We start from the raw sequence: 25,101 nt of genomic DNA on the forward strand, positions 1-25,101 counted from the left end.
TCAGTTGAAAATAAATAGATTGTTCAGCTGTGTGTAGCATCTCCAGTAACTGTATTAGTTCAGCAACTACACTTATTGCAAATGTCTTATTATTGAAACAGTGCTTTCCAAAACATTTTTCCTCTTTTTTCTTTAAATAAAATTAGTCATAAACTTTTGACTTCTGTATATAATAGACAAGTAATAAGTTCCCTTTGATTGAAAAAGTTCAAGTTCTTGATTAGACAAAGATTTTACATGAAGTATCACTTTGACTTCAACCAATGACCTCAAAATCATTAAGGGTCACATACTGGCCATAGGCAAGGTTCCTAAAAAGTATGAAACATTTACGCTTATTACTTCTCATGTTATAAATCAAATGGGCATCACTGTGAACATTAACCTCACGATCTTTAAATATATATTTATAAGGTTGGCAATGTACCTATAAAATTGAATTAGCTTTAAGGCTTATTGCATGAAATTGTCAAGATAAATTGAACATAGGATTTACACAGTCTGAGTGTAAATGTGACCTTCACTTTTGACCTTTCTTAAGAAATTGATCAGACAAGTATAACAAACAAACATACAGACAGACATTTCCTTCCCTACACAATATCTCAGCATTTTAAATGTTAGCAATTTTTGGGCTTAGTTAGCCTTTAATACAAAATGTAATATTTTGTACTTTTAACTTTGTTGGTGATCATTCCTGGTAAACCAATTGTTTTAGATCAGAAAATCAATATCTGAAGTGAAACGTTTCATGCTACTGTCTGTTTAAAGATTTTTTATTTAATGTACCTAAAATGTCTATGGTTCACATGGGCAATACTAAACAGATGGCAAAGTGAATAGATATAGACGGAAAATATTTTTTTTTTTTTAAAAACTAAAAGAAGATTATTGGAAAAAAATTTTGAAAGAAATTGAAACACTTTGTGTTCATCCCTCGTGAATATATGAAGCATAATTTCAGATGTCTGATTTTACACACGGCAATATCAAATTTAAGTATCAAATTGTGTCTTCAAGTACCAGTCTCTAGTTTATATAAGTGTTTTCATAATACATGTATACTAGAAATTTCACAAACATAATTAGTTTATTACAGCTCTTTAACAAGCAATTATCAAAGTATTGCAAGCAATTCTCCTAAGTCTTTCCTGTATGCCGCTGCTAAAACTTTCAGATAAGCTCAGGCAAACACCATTTTAACCAGTTTAGATCATTAATAAATACTTGGCATCATCAAAAAAATGACATTCGTGTCTGGACTGTAACTTTGCCATGCAAGTCAAGTCAAGTACAATTTATTTATGAAGTCGGATACGATATAACAAATTAATTAAACCAACTTCTGTTATATATTACATTGGGTAAATATATAATATATGAAAAACGTGGTTACAAATAACTAGACAAGAAGAACAACACTATTAATCCGAACATTAATCCGAATCATGCAACAGTAAAAAATTGTACATGTACGACGTACAGTCCAGACACGAGGGACGCACAGACAGACGGGCAGACTGCGATTGTATCATGCCGCATAATTTTAAACAGATTTTCTTTTTGTTTGTTTGAAACGGTTTATATATCTCACCAATTTTATGGTGATATTTTATTATTTGTAAAGTAATGCACAAATACCTAACCTATCTTAAATTCTACTAACAATAAGAAATTATTATCAAAGGAGAGGTGCTGTTACACGAAGGATGGATTTCTTTTGATAACTTGTTTGGAGTTCATTATATAACTGTCACGGAGCATTATGTTTGCAACTCTACATTATGATTAGGTAATTATAAGTATAGCAACGAAGAAGATCACAAAAATAACTACGACCCAGCAAACACATGACGTTAAAATAACGTCGGATTACCGTTAGATTTTGGTCACGACGTCGGCGACCAAAATACGACGTAAATCTGACGTCCAAAACCCGATGTCTATTAGACGTTTCTTTTTGACGTCGTACTAACGTCAGGTTCTGGTCGGTGTCCTGGCGGTAGGTAAAAAATTAACAAAAAATAATCCTTATTCGCTGTTGTAATCATTTAAACTTTTTTTCAAATGTTATTTGGCTTACAAATTAAGTGTATATATATATATACAAGTGCCTTTCGAAGACAAAATGCACGGCGCTGCAACCTAATAAAACACATAGGTGGCGCTGTATATAGGCAAGTTACATGTGTTATTGTTATGAAATCTATCTATAGCCACAGATCTGTTTACGAGTCCCAATCATTTAACGTATTATATTAACGTATATTATCATAATATTGGGCCGATTGGGGAAAATTCCGAAATGTCTGGGACCGAAACGTCTTGGGTTTTTTTTCAATAAATCTTACCTTAATGCGTTTTACACCAGATTTTAATATCATTCTAATAAATGAACGGGAAATAAATGAAATAGCGAATTGATTGATTATCTAATTATGATTTTGTAATATATAATGAGGCTTCATTTAACCATAAGTCAAAACAGAACATAAACTTTTTAACAAAATGTAGTACATAAACATACATTTATTATCAACAATTTCTTAACAATCATTAATTTGAAACTATGAAAAATTTAAGACTTGCGTAACTGTTCTATTTCAAAAGTAGAATATACATAAGTTAGAATATAATTTTCTTTTCAGGTAGTTCAAGTGTTGGTCATGCTCTCAAAGGTCGGAGGGACAGAAATATGTGATAATGTAAAAAGAAACATGGGAAAGTAAGATTTTTGTAAATTCTATTACATACTATAATCCATATTAAACTGGAGTTTTAAAGCGGTCTTTTAAATTTTCAGTATTTATGTTTACTTTTAATTTTTGTTAAAGCTCACTTTTAAAAAGTTAGCAAAGTTGTTCATTAAGTTAAGACAACTTTCAAAATTTCTAAAGGGCAGATAACCATGAAAAACATTTTTGCTTGTTATTTTTCCAATTTTCATAAATTTCTTTTTTTTTCAGTGAAAATGATATCACAAACGCAATTGGACATTAACATATCCTCCGGACAGACGAGGGGTGGTGAGAGAAGGTCATATATCTAAAAGCATCACACCTCCAAATTCGTGCTAATTCTCGTGGATATTTAAAAGTATAACTTTGTGAAGTAACTAAAAGGAAGTAATTTATACGTCAGTGACAATTATCAAAAGGAGGTCAAAATATGAAAAATAGCACTAAATGTTTTAGTAATGCTGTAGAATTATAGTTAAAATACTGAAAATCTGTCATTAATTGCTTGAAACATTATTATCCGAATCTTTTAACTTTTCTTAAAGTATAATATTTTCATTATTTTGTTTGATAAGACAAGCTTTGATAGAAATGTACATACATTGTTTTGTTCTTTAATATTTGTATATGTTTTCTTAGTTTCATTGTTTTTGTAATATTTTTTGTTTTATTATTAACTTATTTTATGTTTTATTTTGTTTAATTTATGAAAAGTATTTAGCCTTGCAGAATTTACTAAAACTGTATGTATCAGCTTTAAATTGCAACTTTTATTTTAAATAAAAAAAAACATAAAAACATATTTTTCCTTTTAGTTTTTTGTTATACATTTCATTGGAGTGAAAGTTACTTAATAGAATGAGTTACATTAAATTTGATCAAATCAGGATTGGCCAGAAAATATTTATTACATGGTAAAACAAGAAGGATTAGGGAAATGATCAGATTAAGGTCAAAAAATGGTCAGATTTAGGGCAGAAAAGGGTTAAGATTTAGATCGGAAAATGGTCAGATTTTGGTCAGAAAATGGTTAGATAATGGTTAGATTCTGACGACTACCTGACGTCAGATTATTACGTCAAAAAACTTTCAAATCCAACCGTTTTTCCGACCGTCATCCGACGTCAGAACCTGACTTAAATATGACGTCAGTGTGACGTCTTGTGTTTGCTGGGGAATGAGCAGGTAATTTGGAAATTTTACTCAAAACTACCAGATATTTTTTTAAAAAGACGATGAAAATGGAATTAAAGGTTTTTCTGAAACATAATAGGACAATAATGTAGGACAAGTTTAATTATCATAGTTTAATTTAGCACCTCAAACTACCTATTTAAAGGTAAAAATGACCATTTTTTTCGTGAGTTCTCCAAGTATATAGAAGTTTCCCACAGAAATCCGTAACGTTTTCCAGGAACTCCGTGACAGTTATCATAAGAACTCCAAAAAGTTATCATAAGAACTCCATCCTTCGTGTAAAAGTTCCTCCCCCGTGATTATAGTAATCCACTAATCTGAAAATTCGAATCGAGAGACCAACGCATTTTTTTCTCCCATTCTGACATCCTACAAATATTAAACCTTCAAAGCTTTAATTAAGAAACATTTATGAGTCAAACGTATTGACAAAATGTTACAGTATAGAAAGAGGTGAATTTCACAACTAAGTCAACTATGCAATTTAACATGCCAAATATCTAGTAAGTTCTCGGCAATTTAGTACCACAAAAGAAGACTTAAATGTATTTTCCTATATAAGTCTATATAAACAAAGTGTCCCCTGGGGCAAAGCTACTTTTGAGCCTAGGTGTATGATTCTATAACTGTTGGGGAGGGCCAACAAGGTGATGCCACATATACATTATATATTGTACATCGAAATATCTTAATTAGTGTAATGGTACTTTCAGTGAAGAAAATTTTAAAGACATTTTTACATTACAAATCAATGTAAGTAAACTATCTCCAGTGTAGATTTTAACCCCAGGGGCGTGACTTACCTAACATTTGTACAGGTTGACCAGGCAAAGCTTTATGTCAAATATCTAAGCCGTTTGCACTGCTGTTAAACAAAAATGACAAAGCATGCAAATCATTTCTTCTCAGGCGTTACCTGAAATTTTTGAGTTTGCCACACCTGTTATAAGACAAACATTCCTGCATCACATGGTTTAAATTCTAAAACGATTATGACAAATATTATAGTTTCGTGAACATGATTTTTGATATATCATATAAACAGTTGACAAAAGATAATTATACAATTAAAACAAAATCATTAAGATTTGAAACGAATCATTTCTGTTAAAAATGCAGTATAGCCAAATCGTCTAACAATTGCTGATTATAGTTTATCTGTTTTTGCGTAATTGAGGGGAAATGAAAATGTGCAACATCCCCCACGCCCCATAGCACCGGCTTGAGCGTACTCAATTCTCAACACTTAATAGTGCTGGCATCAATGATCCCGAAGGAGCAGAACAATATAACAACACTGAAATGAAGTACGGGGCAACTTTTTACAGCTGCAACGCAGTACTTGACACCTGCTGTTGTGTAAGCCATCTTAAGTACATGTACATGTACAACGACTTATACAAGTACGGTTTTCTTTGTCAAATGAGACGCCTATAAGTGACGGAAGTATATTCAGAGCACGCAGTATCCGGGTAACGTAACGTCTCACCATCAGTTTTCCTCAGTTACCACACATTATTGTTTAATTACTTAAAGTAATTAAGCCTTACTTAAAAGTAATTAAGCCCTGAAAATGTTCCTTGTTGCAAGGACAATATATCAAGTGTCGTTTGAATAGATAAAATTAGATTTGTCAACTCATAAATTTACTTGAAATTCTCTGTCACATGCACAGGTGCTTGAAACAAACTTTTTAAAGTTTTATATGGGCTATATACTATAATAAGATATCTTTATATACATATATAGACCGATTATGTAAAATATTTGATTATGTGACTAACGCCTGTGGTCACATGGTACTTAATTGAGCGAGTGTCTGTCAGTGGTTGAAGGTTACCCGAAGCAGTTGTTACTTAAAAATGAGTATTACTGCGGAATAACGTCATCATTGCGATGGGAAAAATGATTACTTAATTAAGATACACAATACATTTAAAAGGAATTGATTTTAATATACGTAAATTCACAAAATTCGGCAAAGCTATGTTAACAACACTATTACTGATAGATCTATACTCTGAGTAATATTGGTTTTATATAACTAAATAGAAACCCAAACTATCATTTATCATGGAGCTAAATATAAGATTGTTTATATATCTGTGCATTTATAAACCGATTTGACAGTATTTCTTGCATATCAGACAAGTGTTTCCGTTGATTTTACTCATGCCGGAAACTGCATCTGTCATAGGGTGCCAGATGAGTCGCATGCTATACAATGCCATGCTTTGGGTGACATAATTTGCGGTTGTGGATGAAGTTGTAATTTCATAGGCTGTTGTACGAATATAGTTACGGGTGTAAAGACATGAATTTCCATGGAAAATTGTTGTATTAACCCATTACGTTATATACACGCCTTTTAACGCATTTTTCACCCCCCCCCCCCCCTTTTGTTGTTTCAAATGGTGAAAAATACCTTATTTAGGCCCCAACACTTGTTTTTGTTTGAGAAATGTTGTTAAAAAAAGTGACCTCTTTTTCGGGGCGGCCCCCAACCAAAAGATACATCAGGGGTTGCCAGAAGGGGGATGTGCCCCCTTCTGTTTGGGGGGGGGTTAAAGGGGGCGGAGTCCCCATCATCGCCAGAAAATTTTGGACTTGTGAGAGGCTATAAATAACCCCAGATTGATCATAAGGTAACGTGTAACCAACGCTGAAAAGCATTTGACTCTATCTCAATCCATTGAGAAGTTGCAGCACTTTGAAATCAATTTTGATGGAAAAAATCAACGCAAAATAGTTTTTTTTGGCAATTTTGAGATGTCCCCTCGTTGCCATGGTAACAGAAAATTTAAGCCTGAGCATGTTGTTGCAAGGGCAATGGTCCAGTCAACATTTGTGCCAAGTTTGATTAGTGTTGAAGCAGTTTTTATAGTATTATAGCAATTTGAACTTGTAACGGGAGACTTTTCAATGAAAACAGCCATTTTTCACAAAATGCTCATGAAGTAATGGGTTAAGGTATGGTGGAATATGGTAAAATATGCTTGAGAAAAAATGTATAACATGTTTGCGGTTCGGATCGAAACCTGCATGCACTCACATCACTAGCAGAGACCACGGATTTGTAATATAAATCCTTGCAGAGACATAGATAAATTCTCTGATACAATGAAGTGTACTTTTTTAAGTGACAGGTCTTTTGTTAAACAATATTTTTATGGGAAATAAAATATGATGAAAACTGTATTGCGACTGTGAAACAAAATATAAGTTAGTTGATTTATAAGCAGTCTCATCGTCGGATACCCACGATTGATAAACATGCCACATAACATGCAATTGATAAATGTTAATGGTTCGGCCGTGGGTATCCGACGATGAAGCAGTCTAAGACACCCTTGTTCTTCAATACCCGTGAGATCATCTGATCACCTATTTCTGTTCACTTGGATAATACAATGTAGCTTATAATATCATAAACCAAATAAAATTACTTTTATCTTTCAAAATTATTCATACTTTCCGCTTTTTCCAGCTTCTGCAACAAAATGTGCGGAGCCTTGGTTCCTTGCCTACAAAGACACCTGTAAAAAAAGAGTGACAGATATTCTAAGTTAGGTACCAGTGTCAGGTGCCCATAAGAATCCACGTTCCATATCAAATTTTGTTTACTTCGCAGGGAACCAGTTTAAAAACTACCAACGATAAAATCCGAGTAATTTACATGTGTACCTTTCTCTCAATCTGTTTTTAAAGGTTAAATTAAACTTCACTGTTGTCATATTTTTGTACCGTATTAAGGTTCATAATGGTCAAAGTCAGCAAGTCAAAGTATATAACAAACCCTGTGTATTTGAGAGGTGTGTTAATGGGAGCTATACTAGCAGTGGGAGCTAATGCATGGTTGTATGCGTTACAAGGATACCAGAAGAGAAAAGAGGAAGAGGAGCGATCAGTGAAAACTATTAAACAGACATTATTAAATACAGGTGATAGTTAAATGACGTAAATATGTTAACTAAATGATAGCATGTCTGACACACAACTTGGTACGAAGTGTCAACAAGAGGACACTAAAAGTTATAAAAGTGGGTCCAAATTATAGATATCTACATCTCTGATCAGACCTACTATCAGTGACAAATTATAGTCCATCACTCCAAGTCTAGTCAGCAGAGACCTCAATAATAGAATGTGATGAGTTATGAGTTCCTCTATAATTTTTAAAAGGGCCACTCTGAAAGCAATATCACTGAAATCAACAGACTGGTCACATTGCCCAATTGGGCTTGTACACAACATATTACATAAATCTCTTGAATAGCAAAGATGATAATTATTTTACACTTGCTTTATTCATGAAAGATGACACACAAAGCTACATTGAAATTAAAATACTGTACTGTACAGTATCTTGATTGAATCTAGATTTGTTAGACTTATTTTCTTATTTCTGATTTTATCCATAAAAATTATGTTTTAATGCAATTAATGTTTAAAATAAAAGTGGACTTTATTTTTTTATTTGCTCCAAATAAGTGTGCCAATACTATTTATCTATATATTTATGGCAAATTCTTTTCCTGGTACACATGCTTGGACAATTCTTTAACAATGGACAATTTTCTTTGATGGTAATTTTAAATGTTATACTACATGCAAACACAAAAAAATGCATACTATCAGATTTAGGCGCAAAGTTACCATTTAGAACATAAGAAAGCTGCCAAAGTTTGTTTTTGTCCAAACTTTCCATCATAACATATGTTTTATGGACTTCAAAAATTATGTGTCATGAAAAATCTAAAATAGAAGAAAATATTTCTAAAAGAACCAAAAGTTAAACCACTGAGTATCACTCATGAGGTCCGGGGATCGATCCTGGGTTCACTTGGCTTCAGAAAGTTATGAGTTAAAATTGTAGGTAAGGGTTCAAGTTTTAAAAGGCTATGTGACATCTTTTTAAAGTTTTTGTATAAAGTTTTGAAATAATTGTGTGTACAACCATGATCTGAATTCATATTATCATCTTGAAATATCTAATTCCAGCCGATTCTACCTCGGAAGAAAAATTGGAAAGATGCAGTGCAATATTGAAATATGGCATAGCAGAAGATGGTAGAATGGTACGTTACTATACCAACCATGCTTTGGTTTACAATCAGCAAATGAGAATCCCAGTCTGGGTAGCAGAACATCTTACAAAAGAAAATTTACAAGGTAATTTAGTTTCTGATCTCTTTTTAGCTCACCTGAGCATATGCTCAGGGTGAGCTATTAGGATCACTCTTCGTCCGTCGTCTGTCGTCCGTCGTCTGTCGTCCGTCGTACGTCGTCCGTTGTCCGTTCACACTTTTCAAACGACATCTCCTCTGAAACCATAAGGCAGATCATAATGAAACTTCACAGGGATGTTCCTTGTGTGAAGCCTTAACAAAGTTGTTCAAAGAATTCCATTCCATGCAGAACCCTGGTTGCCATGGCAACCAAAAGAAAAAACTTTAAACATCTTCTTCTAGATAACCCAAAGAGCTAGAGCTTAGATATTTGGCATGAAACATCTTCAAGTGAGTGTCTAAAGAACCCAAAGAGCTAGACCTAAGATATTAAGCATGAAACATCTTCTAATGAGTGTCTACCAAGATTGTTCAAATAAAAGCCCTGGGGTCAAAATTGGCCCCGCCTCAGGGGGTCATTGATTTTCCTTATATGCATATAGTAAAAACTTTAAAAAATCTTCTTCTACAAAACCCAAAGAGCTAGAGCTTAGATATTTGGCATTAAACATGTTCTAATGGATGTCTACCAAGTTTGTTCAAATAAAAGCCCTGGGGTCAAAATTGGCCCCGCCCCAGGGGGTCATTGATTTTCCCTATATGCATATAGTAAAAACTTTAAAAAATCTTCTTTTAAAGAACCCAAAGAGCTAGACCTAAGATATTAAGCATGAAACATCTTCTAATAAGTGTCTACCAAGATTGTTCAAATAAAAGCCCTGGGGTCAAAATTGGCCCCGCCCCAGGGGGTCATTGATTTTCCCTTTATGCATATAGTAAAAACTTTAAAAAATCTTCTTCTAAAAAACCCAAAGAGCTAGAGCTTAGATATTTGGTGTAAAACATGTTCTAATGGATGTCTACCAAGTTTGTTCAAATAAAAGCCCTGGGGTCAAAATTGGCCCCGCCCCAGGGTTCATTGATTTTCCCTATATGCATATAGTAAAAACTTAAAAAAATCTTCTCTTAAAGAACCCAAAGAGCTAGAGCTAAGATATTAAGCATGAAACATCTTCTTATCAGTGTCTACCAAGTTTGTTCAAATAAAAGCCCTGGGGTCAAAATTGGCCCCGCCCCAGGGGGTCATTGATTTTCCCTATATGCATATAGTAAAAACTTAAAAAAAATTCTTTTAAAGAACCCAAAGAGCTAGAGCTAAGATATTTAGCATAAAACATGTTCTAATGGGTGTCTACAAAATTTGTTCAAATAAAAGCCCTGGGGTCAAAATTGGTTCGTCCCAGGGGTCATTGATTTTCCCTATATACATAGAGTAAAAAGTTAAAAATCTTCTATTAAAGAACCCTAAGAGCTAGAGCTGCGATATTTAGCATGAAACATGTTCTAATGGATGTCTACCAAGTTTGTTCAAATAAAAGCCCTTGGGTTAAAATTGGCCCTGCCAGGGGGAGGGGGGGGGGCAAAAGTCATTGTTATTCATAATTTGTGTATAGTAAAATCTTAACATCATGAAATATCTTCTAATGGGTGTCTTCCAAGTTTGTTCAAATAAAAGCCCTTTGGTTTAAACTGGCCCGGCCCTGAGGGCCTATGTTCAGGTGAGCGACCCCAGGGCCATCATGGCCCTCTTGTTTAATTCAGTTTTATTTACAGAATATTTTTTGTAGTGGCTTTGTATTTTGCTACAAGCAGCGTTGGAAAAATTATATCTTCAGAGACCGAAGGTCGGGCGAAATATCAATTTTCCCATGCTGCTAGTAGCAAAATGCATGGCCTCAGAAAGTTACTACAACATAATTATCCTTTTATTATACATGTATACCTAGATTAATAATATCTGTCATATGTTGCGGTTCAGACCTGAATATCTGTCCCGAGGTGACCTGCCAATTGGGCAGTAACGAGGCTTGACGAGCTACTGCCCATGGGCAGGTTACTGAGGGACGGATATTCCGATCCGAACCGCAAACATATGTCAGATATGTTTTCTTGCATATTCTAAAATATTCCATTATATTTTAAATTCTTTATCTTAATTTTGAACACAAATTTATATCATTACAGCCGTAACTATTTTCTTACAACAGTGTATGAAATTGCAACTTCATTCATAATGGTAAAATGACGTCATCCTATTAGCGTGCCATTGTACAGCACGCGACTCATCTGGCACCCCCCATGCCAGATGAATTTTCCGGCATGGGTAAAACACACGAAAACGCAAGAAACATTTTTCTTGGCCAGCAAAGCTTAAATTGAGTCCCCATACAGCCTGGAAAGTGTTAACAGCTTGGAAAGTGTTGTTGCTTAAATCATCATGTCACCTAATCAAATAAGTGTTTTGATATTCATTTGAAAATTCATTTATATCTTTTTATTATGATACTTGTTATTTTAAAAAAGCTTTAAAATGCTTTGAACTTCCATTGAAATCAACATTAATCAAGCATTAATAAATAGGGACAAACCCATTGGAACAAAAGCACTGAGGAAAAACTGTGTGTCATAATGCAATAAAAGAAAGAAAAAAAAGAGGACTATAGATTTTAAAGGAAATACGAAACATGATTAATAGATCAAATCCTTGGAGAAATGTTTTCACCTATTGTTTACTATATGACATATATTCCATATTTTGCAGGTAAATCAACTAGAAGGTTTGCAACTTTTATGCCAGATCCTGCAGTGGATGAAGAATTTACTGCTGAGAACAGCGACTACTGGAAAAGTGGATGGTCCAGGGGTCATATGTCCCCTGCTGGAAATAACAAAATTAATCCGGTAATTGGTAGTTAACCCTCCTTGGATAAAAAGCAAACACTGCAGTCATATGAAAATAGTCTCTTTCTGTATCAAGAATATTGAATGTTTTTAGCACACTTGAGCACACGGTTACTATTGTAATTATAGTAAAAACTTTTAAAAATGCTAGAGCTTTTATATTTGGCATAAAATATCTATGACAAAAAAAACAAAAACTGACAAATAAAGTATGGTGTCTTCTTGTTTTGTTAACTTGATTATTATCAAGTTATACATTGTGCAACAAAATGTTTGCAAGTAGTTGATGATCACTAGGGAAGACTGGGCATTTTCACCCTATCATAAGACCCAAGTATAGTCTCTTTTATCCCAGTTTAAAAGAAAGAAATACGAACAGCAGCCCAAAAAATGTAATGACAAGTTATAAGATCATACACATATTAAATAACTTTGAGTTATGTATAGAGTAGATTTCAACTGGACTTGGCTAACCAAATAATAAATTATTAACTAGATTGGTCTGGTCTTAAGTGTTGTGGGTTGTTGTGACTAGTAGATAATTCTTATCAATTTTGACTACACTTTGGCCTACAGACCTTAGATATTGTGTGCGCGTTTAGCATGACTAATAGATGATCCCTGTCAATTTTGAGGTCAGTCGGTCAAAGGTCACCATTCAATGTTTGTGGTAACGATAACTTCAGAATGCTTTGGCCTACAGTCATAAGATTGGTATGGAGACTGATAATGGTCAGTTAATAACCCCTGTTGATTTAAAGGTCAGTCGGTTAAAGGTCAAGGTCATGGTGAACGAGATCATTAAACTATTTTCAAATCAATAGAATGCTTTAGTCTACAATAGAGAAAGTGTGAAAAATTCTAACCACTTTGCTGTTGCATTTGGGATACATATGAACAGACATTGTTAATTTTTATTCATGTGTGAGTACCTCCTATTATTCAAACTTTGAAAAGTAACAGGTTATTATCATAAGTGATACTTGTATCATTTTACAAGATCAATTAGCAATTCTTTGGCCTAAATAATTTATGTTCATGATATTTTTAACTTTTCAGGCAGCCATGCAGGATTCATTTTATTTGAGTAATGTAGTACCACAGAACTATGAGAATAATGCCGGATACTGGAACCGGCTGGAGATGTACTGTAGAGATCTAACCAAGAAATACTCTAACGTTTATATAATCAGTGGACCGGCCATGATACCCGAGGAGGAAGAAGATGGGAAAAAATATGTCAAATATCAGGTTTGTAAATTTTTCTGCTCCATTTTTATTTTACTTATAGGGAGATGTAATTTTCTTGACCATCATCGGCATCTTTTGTCGATTTTGGTTCATCAATTCAAGTTTTGCTAATTGGACTAATCTCAATATCAAATGCTTAGATTAGATTTAAGCTTTACTCATATGGAATTTCTGGTGTTCAAACTTACTGACAATTATGCTAGCCAGCATATGGGAAGAGTTATGACCTGGAATAAACTTGAAATAGATATAACTAGCAGGTTTTCTTTCATATACTGACAGAAGGTATTAACTTGATAAAGCTTTCAAAAATTAATGATTATTCCCCTATGTAACATTTGAATGTTCTTAGTGCAAATTCTATCTCCTTATCCACTAAAAGTATTTATTTGAAACTCAATACATGTAGTTTTACTTATAATTGTAAGCCAATGACAAAGGCTCGTAACAGTAATAAGGACATTTACTGAACTACAATATTCCCCTTTTTGAAAATTCATACATTTCCAAAATCAAAAACCAAGATTGTTCAAGCATGTTCGAAAAGTTATAACTCTTGTTTTTTTGTAAGATTTTTGTATTGAATGCCGTCAATAACCAAGGCTAAAATGAATGGACATCTACTGAATAATTCCCCTTTGTAAACATAGACTATTCATTCATGGCTTTTGCTTGGTCATTTCTGAAAATTTTGTCCATTCTTTCCTTTGGCAGCTTCTGTATTGGTATATGTGACAAGAATTTCTCAATATAATAACCACAAGTCTTTTTCTAATGACAAAGATACAAACCTGACATGAGCTTCTTTTCTTTCAACATTTGTTTCCTTTTTGCTGTAGGTTATTGGAGAAAATGAAGTGGCAGTGCCAACACATTTATTCAAGGTCATCATTGTAGAGGACAAACACGGGGCAACTAAAGCTGTTAGTGCTTTTGTTGTTCCAAACAAACCAATTGGATTTGAGCATCATTTAAAAGAATTTGAGGTTGACCTTCCAGGACTGGAGCGGGTGCTGGGTATAAAATTAGTAAAAAATTTGGATAGAGACAAGGTAGAAAGCCTTTGCAAAGTTGATGGTTGTAAACTGATAGGGAAGAAAGAGTTTGAACTTTACTTCATTGGTAGGAAATTGGAAAGTGCAAATACTAGGGAACGTGTTGAGAAAGTGTGGAGCGAATTAGAGGAAAAGAAATTAAAACCGGACAGATATCTGAAAAAGTTATATCAGAAAAAGCTTGAAGAATTTGAAGAACGTGAAAGAGCCAAAGGTTCTTGATAGTACTTTATTATTTAGACAGTTAAATTTCAAAATGCGTGAACTTTTAACATATCTCTTGAAGATATTTGGAGAACAAGAAACAAACCAATAAAGCACTACAACTGGTATGGTGTTCAGAATGGAAAGTGGTTCGAGTCATGCAGTAGTCTCAACTTCTGATTATGGGCAGCATCAAAATAAATGTCTTTGAAAGGAACTAGTTTTGAAACTAAGTTACTTTTTGTTTTGAATTTGTTCAGACAAGATAGAAATCCTGAAATAAAAGAGGTTTTTGAATCAATGTGAAAATATTTGTGTCTCATTTAAAATACCTTGTGCAACAATTGAATGATTCAGGATGTAGAAGAGAGCGTTACAGGTTTCCTAGCAGTTTCCAGCCCTTTTTTATTTTCGTCCTGTATTTTTAGCTCGACTATTCGATAAGAATAAGTAGAGCTATTGCAGTCACCCGAGCGTCGGCGTAACCACTTATGTTAAAGTTTTTGTAATAGTTCAAATATTTTCAAAGTCCATAGACATATGGCTTTGAAACTTTGCACACTTGTTCAACATCATGACCCCAACCTGTAGACAGGAGGAGGTAACTCTATCAAGCATTTTGACAGAATTATGCCCCTTTTTCGACTAAGAATTTACGTTAAAGTTTTTGTAATAGTTCAAATATTTTCAAAGTCCATTGACATATGGCTTTGAAACTTTGCACACTTGTTCAACATCATGACCCCAACCTGTAAACAGGAGGAGGTAACTCTATCAAGCATTTTGACAGAATTATGCCCCTTTTTCGACTTAGAATTTACGTTAAAGTTTTTGTAATAGTTCAAATATTTTTCAAAGTCCATTGACATATGGCTTTGAAACTTTGCACACTTGTTCACCATCATGACCCCAACCTGGAAACAGGAGGAGGTAACTCTATCAAGCATTTTGACAGAATTATGCCCCTTTTTTCGACTTAGAATTTACGTTAAAGTTTTTGTAATAGTTCAAATATTTTCAAAGTCCATTGACATATGGCTTTGAAACTTTGCACACTTGTTCACCATCATGACCCCAACCTGTAAACAGGAGGAGGTAACTCTATCATGCATTTTGACAGAATTATGCCCCTTTTTCGACTTAGAATTTACGTTAAAGTTTTTGTAATAGTTCAAATATTTTCAAAGTCCATTGACATATAGCTTTGAAACTTTGCACACTTGTTCACCATCATGACCCCAACCTGTAAACAGGAGGAGGTAACTCTATCAAGCATTTTTTTTACTATCAAGCACTAAGAATAGTCGAGCGTTGCTGTCCTACCCACAGCTCTTGTTAACAGTAAAGCCTCTTTGTTAATTAATCAAATGATAAAAACTTTTGATTTCTAAGCAACACAGAACTAAAATTAGAACAGCAGTTTATATAGGGAACTTGCTACATCAAAAAATAAGCTGGGGAATTATAGTTAAATGCCCAATGTCAAAAAAATTATGTCCAATTTAATGTACAATGTTACTTTTGTTACTTTATTTGCAGACAATACAGGGAAATTTCAATAAACAGTAATGGCATATTTAGATATAAATTTCAAATAATTTATTGCACGGCAATAACATTGAAAATCTAAACTACTATGAAATTTTCAATAAAAGCAAGAAAAGTATACAATTTTTTACTCTTATTTCATTTAAAAAATAAAGTAAACACGCAAAATCAAAAATTATGAAATGCTGGCCAGGTACCTAGCTGTGTTCTATCAAAGTTTGTACCCATGGATAGATTGATTCTTATTTCATTTCTAATAAAGAAACCAGTAGGGAGCATTACAAAACACAAATATCAACAAAGTTTTATTTAAACATATTGCCTACTTCTATAAACAAGAGTATTTAAAATCTGCTGTAGATACAGTTTTTTTCATAATTCACACAATATGAAGTTACCAGAACAAGCATTGTCCTTTAGTTTATACGAATGATAAAATTGCACATTATAAAAACTGGCTTTTTGATAACATACAAATGTACATCATCCAAATTACTTCTTTAAACTGGTTTATAATAAATGTGCTCTGCATTTTCAAAACATACTTAAAGTTCATTTAGAAAGAAGTGATATTCTTCAATATAAGATATAAAATCTGCCACCATAAAATTTCATAGTTATTGGAAATCTTCTGGAATGGACCATTTTGTCTATATTTTATACAGTAACTTATTACAAATACAGAATGAGTCTACTAATATACACCTGGTTTAAAACCTGTGGTCAAATCCAGGTTATACCCAAGTTATCTTCAGTCTTTTGCAGAAGAGGTAAATCAAACAACAAGCATCCCCTATTTTCCCATTCACTTTCCAGCAATAAATGTCTTCAACTAAAGTGATACAAACAGTTTTGCACTACATGTTTTTAACTTTAAAAAGTAAAACATATATATATCTAAAACACATAATTAACACATAACAAAATCATTGTTTTCTCATCACTTGTAAAATTGGATCAGTTGTAGGAGCGTTGGTAAATAAACATCCTATGTAGGCGTGGGTACCCCAGATATGATGACGTATCACTTTACAGCATCCTAAATCCTCTATTTCAAAACCAAGTTTATGATATCGCTCATCAGTCTCAAACAAAACTGAATTTGTGTTGTGCTGACTCATAAACTGAAATAAAACAAGAATATGTGGTGAAATATAACAATATACATGTTCATGTAATATTTTTGTGAAGATCAATCTTACTGATAGGAAGACTTGTATAAATAATCAACTACTTCCATGTAAATGTATGAACCTGTGGTGTTTAAGCCACTTTTGATGACACTTTTTGAAAAATGCTCAAACAACAGTGTGTGGGACATGAGGATTAAAATCCTGTAGGAAAATGATGCTGATATATTTGTCCTGGTAGCAAGTATCTCTGAGACTAGTAACAATTATGTTTATTCCTTGCAAGTGTCTCGGACTAGCAAGAGTCTATTTTTATTCTAAAAAGAAATGAGTCAAATTTGATACAAATTAAAAGAAAAAATAACTAAAATTTTCTCTGCTAGAATGTTACACATTTTCCATTATGTAGTCAAAATTTTGCATGACAACATTTCATTTGAGCCGTGTCACGACAAAACCAACATAATGGGTTTGCGACCAGCATGGATCCAGACCAGCCTGCGCATCCGCGCAGTCTGATCAGGATCCATGCTGTTCGCTATCAGTTTCTCTACTTGTTATAGGGTTTGTAAGCGAACAGCATGGATCCTGATCAGACTGCGCGGATGCGCAGGCTGGTCTGGATCCATGCTGGTCGCAAACCCATTATGTTGGTTTTGTCATGACACGGCTCATTTGTCCCTAACAGGACACTTTAAATGACCCAAACTTCTTTAATCTTTATATGCCAAAGTTTAGTTTTTTTATGAAACTGAATACATGTAATACTGAAATATATTTATTTTTAAACTAATAAATTAAAAAAAATATTATATACTTATAAATGAAATATTTAGAAATATTGATGAAATAAAATAGTATTTGCAACAGTAAAAAATTATTTTTCACTGCAGTGAAACATATTTTCCATATTTTCAATGGTGTTTGCCGTACTACTTTCTGCAAAATTTGAGAGAAAGTCATTCAAATTCTGATGTCAAATAAGAGAAAATGTCTATTATAAACAGAAAATTCAAGCTTTCCTACAAATACAGGATTTATTTTCATCTTGTATGAAAATTATCATATTTCGCTTGTGGCTACCGCCACTCATGAAATATTTATTTTCATACCACTTGATGAAAATTAATACTGTATTGATAGAAAAAACTTGACTATCCTCTATAAACTTTATATGATAAATTTCTGAGTGTATGTGATGTCAGGTTGAACAAAAAAAATTCTTGTCAACCAATCCTGGCCAATAATGAATCTTCAGTGTATCCATCAATGAGTCTATTCATCAACCTGCTGCTCCATTATATCAGCTGATTAATAAATCATTCATTGAAAGTCAATCATTCAGGCTTTCTATTTTGCAATACTACACTTACTGGTTTTCCACTGGATGGGTCGATAAAATCTGCCCAGTATCCAGCCTTTTGTAAAGCTTCACAGATCTCTGTAGCTCCCAGGATAAACTGTTTAAAAGAAATATTTTTTCAATAAATAAATAGATTTAGGATAAACTTACAACTTTATCATTCACAGTAATCACTTTATAATGTTATAAAATAGGAAGAAATGACCACACATACAAGGCTTTGGAGAGAAAAAAAGTTTTTGGAATAAAACGTGCCAATTGTCACCTGGAAGATGAGTGCTTGAAATATTTTTTAAGCTCTTGAGTTATTTCTTTATGACAGATATTATCAGTCATCAAATTGAGCACTGGCCCGGTGGCCCATGGACAGTGAAAATTAGTTCGGGCCATAAGAAAATTTAGTTAAATATATAGTAGAATAAATTCAAAACTGGAATTCGGGCTAGTAAATTCAAAATCATACATTCATTGACTGTATTATTCAAAATTTGTTTACTCATTGACAGGTATGATGCTTTGAACAGTCTTAATTTCTGAACGACAAATTGCACCTATGTTGGAATGCCTGAACAAAATTACACACTTCAATCTGAAAAGGTTAAACATACTTTGAGATGGTAACTTACACTTTCTAACAATTCCTCTCTCTCTGCCTCAACCTCCATAGACCAGCCGGACATATCTTCTTTGGTTTTCTGGCTTACTGTTATCACTGTGAAATTACCTTGCATTACGTCTCTCCATGGAAATAAGTCGGCAAAATCTGTTATTAAAATAAAATTATGTATGATTTTAACCTAAAGAACATTTAAGTGTTTAATGAATACAATATTAACAACTCGGCCTACTATTGGCTATAAAATGACACAGACTGACCCACACTTAGCTCAATTGGGAGAGCATCTGATAAGTAATCCAATTAGTAATCCAGCCATTGCTGGTTAATCCTTGAGCGAGACTTAATTTCTCTGAGACATTGATCTTAGTTACTGAGTCTAATGGTCATTGTCCCTCCTTAATGATTCACAATTCATGTGGGATTAGTAGTTTGTCACTTGTTGAAAAGTAGGTAATTAATGGTTACTTATCCAGGAAAGCTGATTCGATGGGTTGACTGCTGAGATGTCTACAAAATGTGTTAAAATAGGCGTAAAACATGAACATGTAGAAAGCAAACATAAATGACATTGTCTGGAGTTGCTTTGCTCATTGGAAGGTATTTTCACTTAAAAATGCACATGTAAGAAAGATTTCAAATTCTAAAATGTCATTATTAATCAAATGTGTATCCTATGTCTAGGATTAACTTTAAAATATGCAAATTCTAATATGACCCGTTTTAAAAATGTGCATAGATTTAAAGACTAAGTTTGTACATTTAAGTTACAAGAGGCAAATACGAGGGATGATCCAGGAATACCCGGAATATGTTTATAATTCTGATAAATGTCATCATGTTTTCTTTATCAAATTTATACCTGCACAAACATTGATGTTTCATCTATTTAATTGCAAAATATTATAGATTTAGTGGTATCCAGTACAGTTTCAGGCTGCCTGAAATAACCATGAAAACGCCACAGTGGCGCAGCTTAAAGAAACGCAATGTGCGTTGACATATTACATGTATATGTTACATCATTATATCAAAGTGCCTGATACAAAAATGATTCTTGTCCAAAATTTGCTGAAGCTTGGTGTTAAAACGTCATCTTAAAATTTCACCCCATCTGAACAATAGATTTTTGTGTAATCAATTTTCAACAGCTTGTAGTTGTAACGTTTATTTATTCGAAAACATCGTTGTAAAGGTGTCCGGAAAACTGCACATTCACAAACATTTGTCAACATCTAATATGACAAAGAAACCTGACAAGTATGTTGTTACTCAAATAAAAGTTTTTAAGTGGTATAGACTGGGTTTCTTTCAAACAGTTTGGCTTATCTAAAAGCTAATGCATATCATTAGTGGGATAGAAAAATTGCATGACATTAATGCTCTCCATCGTGGTGGCACTTGAAAAAGACAAATTTAGCTGTCATATGTGGCCTTGCAGAAATTTCAAAGTCAATTTTTATTACAAAATACTATTATATCTAAAAACTAGAAATGTGCTCATAGGACACGGATGCCCCCACACGCCACTGTTTTATCAATCTTATGACTCTAGGTCAAATATTTTTTGGACTACATGTGCCACAAATTGAAATCTAAAAATCAACAAAGGGCCATAATTCTGTAAAATTTGGTTGCAGCAAAAATTCCTTCCTTTACTGCCATCTACACATAAAGGTTAGTTTAAGCAAAATCTGCCATCCGGTTTAAGAGGAGTTGCATTCACAAAATTTCTACACAGTATATAGTGAAACAAGAGGGCCATGATGGCCCTGAGGTCGCTCACCTGTATATATCCCCCGTCCCCCGCCCCCCGGCCCAATTTTTACCCAAGGGCTTTTATTTGTTTATTTGAACAAACTTGGTAGACACCCATAAGAAGATGTTTCATGCAAAACATCTAAGTTCTAGCTCATTGGGTTTTTTAAAAGAAGATTTTTTAAGTTTTTACTATACACATATAGTTAAAAACAATGACACCCCTCGGGCAGGGCCAGTTTTGACCCCTGGGCTTTTATTTGAACAAACTTTGTAGATATTTACTTAAAGATGTTTCATGCTTAATATCTAAACTCTAGTTATTTGGGTTTTTTTCAAAGAAGATTTTTAAGTTTTTTGCTATGTATATAAGGAAAATCAATGACCCCGGGGCGGGGCCAGTTTTGACCCCAGGGCTTTTATTTGAACATACTTGGTAGACACCCATTAGAACATGTCTCATGCTAAATATCTTAGCTCTAGCTCTTTGGGTTCTTTAAAAGTAGATTTTTTAAGTTTTTACTATATGCATATAGGGAAAATCAATGACCCCCTGGGGCGGGGCCAATTTTGACCCCAGGGCTTTTATTTGAACAAACTTGGTAGACATTCACTAGAAGATGTTTCATGCCAAATATCTAAGCTCTAGCTCTTTATGGTTCTTTAAAAGAAGATTTTTTAAGTTTTTACTATATGCATATAGGGAAAATCAATGACCCCCCCCGGGGCGGGGCCAATTTTGACCCCAGGGCTTTTTATTTGAACAAACTTGGTAGACATTCACTAGAAGATGTTTCATGCCAAATATCTAAGCTCTAGCTCTTCTGGTTCTTTAAAAAGAAGATTTTTTTAAGTTTTTACTATATGCATATAGGGAAAATCAATTACCCCCCAGGGCGGGGCCAATTTTGACCCCAGGGCTTTTATTTGAACAAACTTGGTAGACATTCACTAGAAGATGTTTCATGCCAAATATCTTAGCTCTAGCTTTTTGGGTTCTTTAAAAGAAGATTTTTAAGTTTTTACTATATGCATATAGGGAAAATCAATGACCCCCTGGGGCGGGGCCAATTTTGACCCCAGGGCTTTTATTTGAACAAACATGGTAGACATGCACTAGAAGATGTTTCATGCCAAATATCTAAGCTCTAGCTCTTACAGTTCTTTAAAAGAAGATTTTTTAAGTTTTTAGTATATGCATATAGGGAAAATCAATGACCCCCCGGGCGGGGCCAATTTTGACCCCAGGGCTTTTATTTGAACAAACTTGGTAGACACTCACTAGAAGATGTTTCATGCCAAATATCTTAGCTCTAGCTCTTACGGTTCTTTAAAATAAGATTTTTTAAGTTTTTACTATATGCATATAGGGAAAATCAATGACCCCCCGGGGCGGGCCAATTTTGACCCCAGGGCTTTTATTTGAACAAACTTGGTAGACACTCATTAGAAGATGTTTCATGCCAAATATCTAAGCTCTAGCTCTTAGGGTTGTTTAAAAGAAGATATTTAAAGATTTTTCTTTCGGTTGCCATGGCAACCAGAGTTCTGCATGGAATTAAATTCTTTGAACAATTTTTAAAGGTGACCACCAAAGGAACATTCCTGTGAAGTTTGGATGAAATTGGCTCAGTGGTTTATGAGGAGATGTCATTTAAAGCAAAAGTTTACGGACGGATGACGGACGGACGGACGCCGGACGAAAAGCGATCACAAAAGCTCACCCTGTCACTTTGTGACAGGTGAGCTAAAAATCAACAAAGGGCCATAATTCTGTAAAATTTGGTCGCAGCGAAAATTCCTTCCTTTACTACCATCTTCACCTTAAGGTTGTTCATCCCTGTAAGTTTAAGCAAAATCTGCCATGCGGTTTAAGAGGAATTGCGTTCACAAAATTTCTACATAGTATATAGTGAAAAAATCAACAAAGGGCCATAATTCTGTTAAATTTGGTCGCAGCAAAAATTCCTTCCTTTACTACCATCTACACATTAAGGTTGTTCATCCCTGTAAGTTTAAGCAAAATCTGCCATGCGGTTTAAGAGGAGTTGCGTTCACAAAATTTCTACATAGTATATAGTGAAAAAATCAACAAAGGGCCATAATTCTGTTAAATTTGGTCGCAGCAAAAATTCCTTCCTTTACAACTATCTACACATTAAGGTTGTTCATCCCTGTAAGTTTAAGCAAAATCTGCCATGCGGTTTAAGAGGAGTTGCGTTCACAAAATTTCTACATAGTATCTAGTGAAAAAATCAACAAAGGGCCATAATTCTGTTAAATTTGGTCGCATTGAAAATTCCTTCCTTTACTACCATCTACACATTAAGGTTGTTCATCCCTGTAAGTTTAAGCAAAATCTGCCATCTGGTTTAAGAGGAGTTGCGTTCACAAGATTTCGGGACGTACGGACGGACTGACGGACGGACAAGTGCAACGCTATATGCTCCCACATTGTGGGGGCATAAAAATAAATTTAAGTGAGTACTGGTCGGAGACCATCAACCGGACACTTTTGGAACATTTTTCCATACAGATTTCATAATTTTTAACCTAGAGACCAAACAATTTGTCACAGTTTAGCTAGGTTCTTCTCCTAACTAATAAACTAGTTTGTGTATTTCTGATTGTATTGACACTTATATCTGAGGCTCGACAAGGAGGGTATCAAAATTACCTAAATTGTCTACACTACAGTACCATGTGTCCGGACAGATATGTACATGATGTGATTTAATTCAGATAAAAGCCTGGGTGTTTTGATTTTTTATTTGTAACATGATATACAATATGTCAGCAACAAATGCTGAAGTTTTGGATATTCTATTATTCACTCTGCAAATGATTATAGCTGGTATATGAGGTCAGGCATTGCTTTCTTGACCCCCGAATTTCAATGTTAACATTCTTGAAATAGACATTAAAATATTACCATTTACGGAGGTTGAAATAAATTCATTTACTTAATTTTAAAAGAAACATGCACTTATTGTTGATAAAAAAGTGACTGACAACCACTGAACAATGAAAATACTAAATTTAGCATTTTCAGGGCCGTCCGGGTTTGGTGGTTGTCCGGTTTTGGTGGTCCCCAACCAGTACTTTATTTATTCAAAATTTATTCTTTTCATGATTAAAATTTAATAAATCTAAGTTGATGGTTTCGTTTGCTATCTAACTTAGAAATAATAACTGGTATGGTAAGCCAAAATTACAACATTTTTTTTTACATTTTATTTGTTTAATGTTTTAACTGCACATTTTTTATTTAAATAAATGATATAAAGAAATGAAACCTATTTTATGACTTTAATTTTAAGATGCGTTATGATTTTTCGATTTCCCTTACAATAAAATCAAACAACAGTCAATTAGTTAGGGTTTTGGGTTGTTGGCACACTTACGGCAAGCCGCATCCGGCATTTTTCACCAGAAGGACTCCTTATGGTACAAGAACATAATTATTCTCCCGATGGGATATATGCCATCAAACTATTGTGTACAGTGGCATATACTTTGTAAAAACATTTTATTGTGTCTTTAATGTCACTGCTTATGTTGTGATACCTATAAGGCTGTGCTGTAAACTTTACTATGTTTGCAAAAAGGTAGCATGTTTTTGGTATAATATTTTTTTAATGTATGTTGTTTTATGAATTTTAAATTTATGGTTTAATTCCCAAGTTTTCGGGATAACCCCTTTTAAAGCAGCTTGAAAAAAACATTTTCTTCCGATAAACATGTATGTGTTACCTTTTCTCAAAAGCTCAGGACACTCATGAGCTACACATTCCAAGAGATCTTCTGCTGTTGGAATAGGTTTCTCACAGCTCTCAGATGGTTCTGTGGCCTCCATCTATAAAAAGTTAATTCATGTCTTCAAAAATAACTATTGAATGAAATCAAAGAGTGTTAACTGGAAAGATATAATTGGCTTAAAGCCTCCAGATTGTCAAGTATACAATTTTTTCAGAAATAAACTGTAGAAAAATAAATAGTTTGAAAATTGTATAACAACAATGTATTCACAATCCATGTGAATATTGCTTGCATATTTATTTAAATGATAAGACAGGCAAATTAAAATATGCAAATAATGCTCTTACTAAATCAATCTCATTTTCTGCTTGTATAAGAACATCTTTATGGATCTCAGTAGGAAGTTGGGAAAAAAGTGCATCCAGATCTATTGGTTGTGCAATAAGTGCTGGGTTTTGAACAGGCTGAGGTTTTAAGGTGGTTCCTACCCCCCCCTGGGAAAAAAGGGGAAC

The 25,101-nt window shown here is 33.8% G+C and overlaps 2 protein-coding genes across 2 annotated transcripts; one reads left to right on the plus strand and one right to left on the minus strand.

The window, feature by feature from the left end:
- Window positions 1-7,568: 7,568 nt before the first annotated feature.
- Window positions 7,569-14,716, plus strand: LOC132716189 (nuclease EXOG, mitochondrial-like). The gene is made up of 5 exons (XM_060699396.1): window positions 7,569-7,876; window positions 8,937-9,107; window positions 11,766-11,905; window positions 12,965-13,156; window positions 13,996-14,716. Exons 1-5 carry the CDS (start codon window positions 7,696-7,698, stop codon window positions 14,431-14,433), a joined length of 1,122 nt encoding a protein of 373 aa, XP_060555379.1. The 5' UTR covers window positions 7,569-7,695; the 3' UTR covers window positions 14,434-14,716.
- Window positions 14,717-16,252: 1,536 nt separating this feature from the next.
- LOC132716191 (cobalamin trafficking protein CblD-like) lies at window positions 16,253-25,078 on the minus strand. The gene is made up of 5 exons (XM_060699398.1): window positions 24,937-25,078; window positions 24,584-24,686; window positions 19,083-19,219; window positions 18,467-18,553; window positions 16,253-17,087 (listed from the first exon to the last, which is right to left on the minus strand). Exons 2-5 carry the CDS (start codon window positions 24,684-24,686, stop codon window positions 16,890-16,892), a joined length of 525 nt encoding a protein of 174 aa, XP_060555381.1. The 5' UTR covers window positions 24,937-25,078; the 3' UTR covers window positions 16,253-16,889.
- Window positions 25,079-25,101: the final 23 nt, after the last annotated feature.

Source organism: Ruditapes philippinarum, unplaced genomic scaffold (assembly GCF_026571515.1).
Source record: "Ruditapes philippinarum isolate M1 unplaced genomic scaffold, ASM2657151v2 ctg115_1_1_1_1, whole genome shotgun sequence".
Lineage (NCBI taxonomy): Eukaryota > Metazoa > Mollusca > Bivalvia > Venerida > Veneridae > Ruditapes > Ruditapes philippinarum.

Coding starts and splice junctions, on each gene's coding strand:
- LOC132716191 (XM_060699398.1), bottom strand. CDS start 24,686: ATGGAGGCCACAGAACCATCTGAGAGCTGTGAGAAACCTATTCCAACA. Junction 19,220..24,583: donor TCCTGAGCTTTTGAGAAAAG/GTAACACATACA, acceptor TTTTAATAACAG/ATTTTGCCGACTTATTTCCA. Junction 18,554..19,082: donor GAGAGGAATTGTTAGAAAGT/GTAAGTTACCAT, acceptor TCTTTTAAACAG/TTTATCCTGGGAGCTACAGA.
- LOC132716189 (XM_060699396.1), top strand. CDS start 7,696: ATGGTCAAAGTCAGCAAGTCAAAGTATATAACAAACCCTGTGTATTTG. Junction 7,877..8,936: donor ACAGACATTATTAAATACAG/GTGATAGTTAAA, acceptor ATCTAATTCCAG/CCGATTCTACCTCGGAAGAA. Junction 11,906..12,964: donor GAAATAACAAAATTAATCCG/GTAATTGGTAGT, acceptor TTAACTTTTCAG/GCAGCCATGCAGGATTCATT.